General features: G+C 51.5%; 1 protein-coding gene across 1 annotated transcript in view; it reads left to right on the top strand.

The window, feature by feature from the left end:
* ADAMTS17 (ADAM metallopeptidase with thrombospondin type 1 motif 17) overlaps positions 1 to 7,598 on the top strand; it is a 252,778-nt gene that overhangs the window by 161,814 nt on the left and 83,366 nt on the right. Inside the window, exon 14 of the mRNA XM_019533183.1 lies at positions 5,903 to 6,023. Coding sequence (XP_019388728.1) covers positions 5,903 to 6,023 — 121 coding nt within the window. The remainder of the gene's footprint in view (positions 1 to 5,902; positions 6,024 to 7,598) is intronic.

Here is a 7,598-nt window from a genome sequence, read left to right as displayed (position 1 = left end):
TGAGTTTGGTTTCAGTCTCTGAAAACCCATTTCTTCAGGCATCCAAAGGCTGCACTTGCACATTTGAGGCAATGTTGGATTTCTTCGTCAAGGTCAACCTTCGGCGAAAGATGGCTTCTGAGGGACAGGAAATACACGGTGTTCTCCAGGGTCTCACCATGGATCTTGATTACGGAGCTGGGGACTGTTCATTAGGACTTTAGTCACCTGAATGTTAAGCATCAGTCTCATTTTCTTGTATGCCTCGGTAAAAACGTTGACAATTGCCTGAAAGTCTGTTTGCGAGTGGGCACGCACTACAGCGTCATCAGCATACTGGATCTCAATGATTGAGGTCAGGGTGGTCTTGGTTTTGGCTCAGTCGGCTGTAGTTAAACAGCTTCCCATCCATTCAGTAGTTGATTTCCATTCTGGCTGGACGCTTGTTGGTGGTCAGATGTAGCGTCCCAGCAAGGAATATTGAGAAGAGTCTGGGAGCGATGGCTTAGCCTTGCTTAACTCCCATATTAACCTCAAAGGGATCTGTGATGGATCCACTTCTGAGAACCACCACTCGCACTGCTCCATGATGGTCGTCCTTGCTAGACGACCATCATGGAGCAGGCAGAGCATGGTGACAAATGTCAGTGGGCATCCATACTTCAGAAAGATCCTCCCCAATGCTTTTCAGCTGACCGTGCCACAAGCTTTCATGAGGTCAAAGAAGGCCGCATAGACAGGCTTATATTGTTTCCAGCATTTCTTCTGCAGGTGGTGAGCTCTGAAATCGTGTGCCTCTTGATGCCCTAAAACCAGGGTTTTCAACCTTTTTGGATCAGTGTACCCCCAGTGGCCAGACGTGAAGCAGCAAGGGGGAGGGGGTGGTATGCGGCTGAAGGAGCAATGGCAGCTGCCGCGTGCAAGCTTCCCTCACCCCCCACATCCACCCAAGTGGATGGCACCTGTGTGGCAGTGCGGGATGGGGCATGGTGGCGCTCTGTCCCTGACCACCTGTACATACCCCCTAGGGCCTTCTCAAGTCCCCCCTGGGGTACGTGTACCCCCCATTGACAACCCCTGCCCTGAACCCATGCTGAGATAGCTCTTCAGCAAGGAGAAAATGGTTCAGGAGGGTTCACACAATGGTCTTTCCTGTGGTGAACAGCAAGGTGATCCCTCTGTAGTTCCCACAGTCAGACTTGTCTCCTTTATTGAAGATTGTCACAACCATGGCGTCCCTGGGAACATACAGACAAGCACGCACGTGCCTCTTGCAGTGTCTATATTGAGTCCATGAGTTTCTGTACCTGGGAAGTTGAAGAAGTGTAGTTCTGAGAGTGGGGCATTAAATGGTTTGGAAACCAGAAACCAAAAGGAATTAAGTGGAGACGGAGTGAGGAGGGTGGTACACAGCCTGTCTGCACCTGCAGCTTGGAGAACCCCAGCAGTGGGAGGTTCGCCTTGAGGAGCACCAACTGCTCCCCCTCACTGGGGTCCAAGGAGGTGTGGCGGGGTGTCACAACATCACTATCAATGCTGAACACCCTCTCGCTTGGAATGCAGGTCAGTGGACCGGACAGGTGTTCCCAAGCAACCGTGGCCAGATCCTGCCACATCTGGCTATGGCTTGCCCAGTAGGCCAAGGGGTCTCACAGCAGTGGCTCCACATCCTCGGCAAGATAGGCAGCCACTGAGGCCTGAGCACTACCTGCCTGATGGTGGGGTCTGGTGCCTCTGGACCCCACAATGGAAGCCATGCCCTTGGCCCACATTGGCAGCATCTGTGGTGGAGGAGGAGACTGGCTGGTGGATGGCATGCTAGCATGGGACAGCCGATCCCCCTCTTCCACGTCCCCCCACCTCCGTCCTTCTGCCTTCCTGACTATGTTCACCAGCACCCCTGTAATCCAGGGTTTTGCTACCACATGCGCTCCCTTTCACCTTTAGGTCACACATGGTGGCCAGCGTGTACCGGACCACGAGGGATCAAGCCATTTCGTGATGCCCTCCTTCAGCTACCTCACCAGTGCCTGCACGTCTGCTGGCAGTGGCTTGCCCCGTCCAGGACACTGATCCCCTGGAAGTTCTCCATTTAGTTCTGAAGTTCCCTTAGTACAGGGATCACCTGGCTAAGGAGGGCATCGGCAGTGCTGAGAGTCTTGGTGGCCTCAAGGAAGGGCTTGAGGACCATGAAGATCTGGGAGATGGTATCCACCCAGCTGATTCCAATCTCCCTGAACAAGGCCATCTCATGGATGGCCTTCTGTTGCTCCACCAGTCTCTTGACCATCAGGTATGTGGACCTCCACCGAGTCTCTGCATCCAGCATGATTTTGTGCTGCCGGATGTTCAGCTCTGCCTTTTTCTCCTGCAGCATCTTGCCCCCCTTGATGCTCTGGTGGAAGTAGCCCGCCACCTTCCTACATTTGAAAATGAGCTTGCTGGTGGTGCTGGCACTGTCACTGGCAGCCCTGTCCCCCTCCAAGGCATCCCTGACAATGAGGTGGACCTTGTGTGACACACAGCAGAGGCCAACCAAGTTGGCATCATGGAGTCCCTTGACCATATTGGCCACATTGTTGGTGACCAGGAACCTGCGGGTGAGCTCGCCCTGCCCAGCGAGCCACCCCTACACCAAGTTGTTCATGGCCCCCATGATCTCGGTTCCCATGTAGGACTCATTGATCACCTGGGCTTGAAGGAGAGCCCACTGATGCCCTGACTGATCACACCAGTGCCCTGTGAGGAAGAGGTATGCACAATCTCCACCCCAGCTACATGAGATGTCCGAGGTGAAGTGTAAGGCCACCCGTGGACCTGCCTTGCACAGCCCTCAGGTACTCCCTGCATGCCTCATACAGGGAGGACACAACCGTCCTGCTGAAGGTGGTGCGTGCGGGCACTTGGTATGATGGGGCCACAAACGCCATGAGCCGCCTGAACCCTGGCTGCTCAGCAGAGGAGAAGGGCTGGCCATCCACAGCAAGCATCTCCCCGGTGCTCTGGGCAACCTCACTCGCCCTTGCAAGATGCACCGCTTTCTGTCTGCCTTTCCCTTGCTGTTCCAGGGTTGCCTGCCTCTGCGTCAGGGGGACAGGGGCTTTCGAGCGAGAGGGGGACTTATTCTGGGGCATGCTCCCACTGGTGCCAGGCTGAGGAGGAGCAAGGGCAAAAGGGTGGTGCCTGCAGAGATGTATCAGCTTCCCTGTGGTGCTCATGCATTTCGCTCCCTTGCCCCAGCTGGTTTTGGCTCGGCAGTGCAGGTAGGTAGCATGTGTGGGATCATCTGCAACCTCAAAGCAATCCCAGAGCACACTACCCCTTTGCTTCTGGGGTGCAGGTGGGGCTCCTGCCTTATCTCCCTCCTCAGTAGGCAGAGACACAACAAGAAGAGGAGCTGAGCCACCTGCCCCCACAGCCTCCTCTGCAGTCCCTTCCAGGGAAGGGGACCTGGATCTGGACCACAATCAATATCTAGGGAAACTTTGAGGGGTGTGGAGCACAAACACTGCTTCCCCGTTCTTTGAGCTGCCCATCTCACTCGGTGCAGCTGCATGGATGTTGCATCGCCTGCGCTCTGCAGCGTGGTGCTCTGGGCATTCACTATTAAGGTTGTGCAGGACGGTCCTGATGTTCCAGGACCCAAAAATGACGGTGTGTCTTTGCTGGTATTTTCAACCGCGGTAAAGGTGATCCCACTGGATGCGGTTATCCAGTCAGGAAGACGGTAGATCCTCCCCAATGCTTCAGTTATCCAGTGTTATCCAGTCAGGAAGGCTGTGTTTAGGGCCCCTTTGCTCACCCCACATGGGGAGGGGGTTAGAAGAGCGGATCCTGCAGCGGGCTGCTTGGTCACAGTTACAGCTGCCAAATCGCACTCCTGTCTCGTCCAGATGCTAGACGACCTTCTTGTAACTGCCGCCTCCGCGTCGGTTCATAACTAGGAGCTTCCCAAGCCTGCTCCCGTCACCGTTGGCTGGTCACCAAAGGGCTTGAGGGGTGTGCTGGAAAAGCTGTTTTCATGGAAGATGCTTGTGCGTGACTTCTTTCATCGTGAAGAAGCTGCTGCACATCAGCTTCCACGTGGCTGTTGCCAGAACAAGACCTCGATCCAACGGCAAGGAGACTAAGACAACTGGGATCTCGTTCCACTGCAGCCTTCATCCACTTTCACAACCGTTGAGGCTCTAACATCTTGCTCTGCCATTGAGGACGTGTAGACCCATGGCTGAGGGCTGAGCAGGCTTATTATAGTGGTGACCTGTACTCACCATGTTAGTACCATCAAAGGATAGATGTGGCTTTTCAGGAGGGAAAGCATTGCCATCTGCTGTCCTCATCCCATCCTGGTGTTGCTGCTGCTTGCTGCTTGGTCCGCGACTGCTAATTCATCAGAGTTAGCCTGCTTATTTCACAGCTAACCTTCCCTGAAGGTCACCTGCCACATGGACGCACTGGGTAGCAGTACAGCTCTGCCCCACAGAAATCTATCTATCTAGCTACACATCAGGCATAGAAATGTACAAAAATGCCATGCTAGCCTAATATTTACCGAGTATTTACCTAATGTCTTTGCAAGTAATTGGCCTTTTTGTAACAATCACTCATGCCACAAGGAAAATGCAATGAATAGTATAACATTATCTATGGATGGGAGCAAGATTGTGCAGCTTTCTTGTAGTAATCACTTTAGACATGTCTTGTTAAGTTCTGAAAACCCCTGAAGTCAATATGCCTTTTCAAATGAACCATTAAGTTAAATCAGAAAATATCTACAGACAACAACATCAGAAACAAACACAACGGACACATCCAGAAAATGCCACATGTGCAAACACACAGCAGTTTGCAGGCGCAGTCTAGGTTACCGCGGATTACTGTGAATTGAACCAACCCCGCCATATAAACGCAGGTTTCTGTAATGCAGTTAGTGGGAACTGCTCTAAATTATGGACCTTAGTGCAACCCTCCTGCTCTATTCAGTTAAATTTTTTTTCAACTACTCCAAAACTGTAAGAGAAGATGAATATTCAAGCCCCCACTGGAGCCTTGATTTGAATAAGCTGGAGATTACAGCCTACACAAAATCTTGAACGGTCTAGCACCCATGGTTCAGAATGGGTGCTGAGGGTACGTCTCTGAGGTGCGTATCACTGCTTGTTTCCCGGGGTCCAAAATATTTGCAAGGTTCTTTGAAATCCACAGCTGGAAGGTGCTATAAAAATGCCAAAGGATTTGCATGCTCTGTTACATTTCGGCATGTTAGTGTGAATGCGTGCAGGGTTCTTTGATGCCTTTCCCACAGTTGCATCCAGGGGTGCATCCAGAGCGGGTGCGGGGGCATGGTTGCACTCCCTTTGGCTGTGCTGCATGGCAGGTCATGGTGTGGGGTTTGGCCAGCGTCTCTGCATTCATGCAGCTCCGGAGCTGCCGCTTGTCCCCTCCTTTCCCATCTCGCACAGCATCTGGTAAGAGCAGGCAGCAGCCGTGCTCATCTCTTAGGCTCCAGAGATATGTGAAAACAGGCCCTGGCTGGACCGCCCCCTCCGACCAGCTGGTGAGCTCAAGGCTCACTGCTCATGCAGAGCCCTGGCAGGAGCCGGCACTGCCCAGACAGCGAGCTCGGAGCTCTTTCACATGTGCAGCCCAGCCAAGTTAGGGTTGTGGGGGGCCCTAGCCCCCACATCCCATTCCTGGATCCACTACTGGGTGCATCTTCTGTAGCACAGTCATACTGGTAATGAAGCAAGAGTGTTTTGCTGAATAACCAACCCGGTGCCATCCCAGCTGAACGCCTTCCTGACACACAGCCTTCTTTTCCTGTTCAGGTTTGCAATCAAATGTGTATCCGGGGCTCAGCCTGGTTTAGAGACATTTTAGCCTTGCACTCGAAATAATGAGGACCTCTGGTTGTTATCATTAGAAAATCGGCTGCGATGGGATCATCGGTTCAGCCGCCAAAGAGGATCGCTGTGGGATCTGCAGTGGTGATGGCAAAACCTGCAAAGTGGTGAAAGGCGATTTCAATCACACCAAGGGAATGGGTGAGTAGCGTCAAGCCGGATTTCCACGAGCGGGGTGTTCTCCTTAGATCTCACCTGCCTGGCATCCCGGGGCCAAACGAGGTACCCATAACTCCCATCCGTTAGCGGCGTCGGCTGTTCGTGCCGTTCTGCTTCTGCAGATAGTAATGAGTTGGAGAACCCAAGTCGTGCCTATTACCTCCATGGCGATTCTGTAATGTTTTTAGGTTGATCTTTCCAACAGCTGGATTTGTGTTGCTGGGATAAATCTGAGAATGAATCCATGTAGAGATGCGTGAGAATCTCTTCTAGCCATGGGGTGGGGAGGGGAACTGTATTACATTTTAGTGAGAAAATAGCCAGAAACAGTAAGAGTTTTGATGGGGCCAAAAATGTATTTTCTTGGTTAGAGATCATTTTTGTTTGAGCTTTTGGAAACTGCTTTTTTACTAAGAACACCTAAAATTGTTGAAACTGAAAGAACGCCCTGATTCTTAAATGTTTTGCTCCTCATGCTCGCCCTTCTTTTCCCTTTCTCTCAGTGCAGACAATGAGAATTGCCTTTTGGTTTAGTACGATTCCAGGCCCCAGTTTGTGCAGAAGTTGAATGCCATGTGAGTTAGTCCCGCGGATTTCCACACCGACGTAAATGTTTTGCAGAATCAGGCCGACGAGGTTCTTTGGGTGAATCTAATATCTTTTCTTAGACCAACTTAAATAGTTGGAAAACAAATGGCAGAATCAGGGCCTTCATCAGTTTCCTTTTCTGAATCTGATGAGTTGGCCCAAAGCTACAGGGTTTGGATTTCAGACACCCCAAGGGAACACGTATTTGGCTAAGGGAAAAAGGGCTTTTTTTTAAATTAGATGCTTAATAAATGTTTGTTTAAAAAAAAAAAAGATTTTACAGCATCTAAATTTGGGGCCAGATGTAGCAAACAATGTAGAATAAGGACAGCAAAGATCATACCCTGAGTGTTGAAATGGCTACACGAGTGAATGGTGGACTGCCATTGAGTGCTGCCATCAAGACCAAGTATCCGTGCAACACCGAGACTCTGCGAGCTATGAAGTGCTGCTATCCGTTCTGAGAACCGCGTCAGCACCGGGGCCACATCCTGCAGCTGCTCTCTCCGCGGATCGCTGTTGTCTGCAGAGTCAGCCCCTGTATGTCCTGTGATTGCTCACCAAGCCCTATTCCTGGGACTAAACCCCTGCCTCCTCCTTTCTGTTTCTCAGTAACCAGTAGTCACTGTAAGAAGGTTTCCACGTGTGTGATGACAAAGGCAAAGGCTGTTCCCAAGTGTTTCTCATGTAAGGTGCCCAAATGTGTGTAGTGTCAGCGGGCAGATGTTTGGTGTTGGTTTTCTGTCCTGCTCCTCCTCTGGTTGGGCTGGGTGTGGACTCTGTAGCATCTGAAAAGCCATGGATAAACTTCAAGGCCTTTTACTGTTCAGCTCAACTTGCTGAATTCAACACAAGGGTCGCTCTTTATATACTGACAGAAACCCAACCATTCGTGTATCAAGCGTCATGCCTCTGCCAGCCCGTCTGTAGTGTCTCGGAGGGGTGTTCATGGGTTCGTTCTGATGCCTG

Source organism: Crocodylus porosus, unplaced genomic scaffold (genome assembly GCF_001723895.1).
Source record: "Crocodylus porosus isolate Cpor-Errol unplaced genomic scaffold, CroPor_comp1, whole genome shotgun sequence".
Taxonomy (NCBI): domain Eukaryota; kingdom Metazoa; phylum Chordata; order Crocodylia; family Crocodylidae; genus Crocodylus; species Crocodylus porosus.
This window is presented reverse-complemented; position numbering and strand designations above follow the sequence as displayed.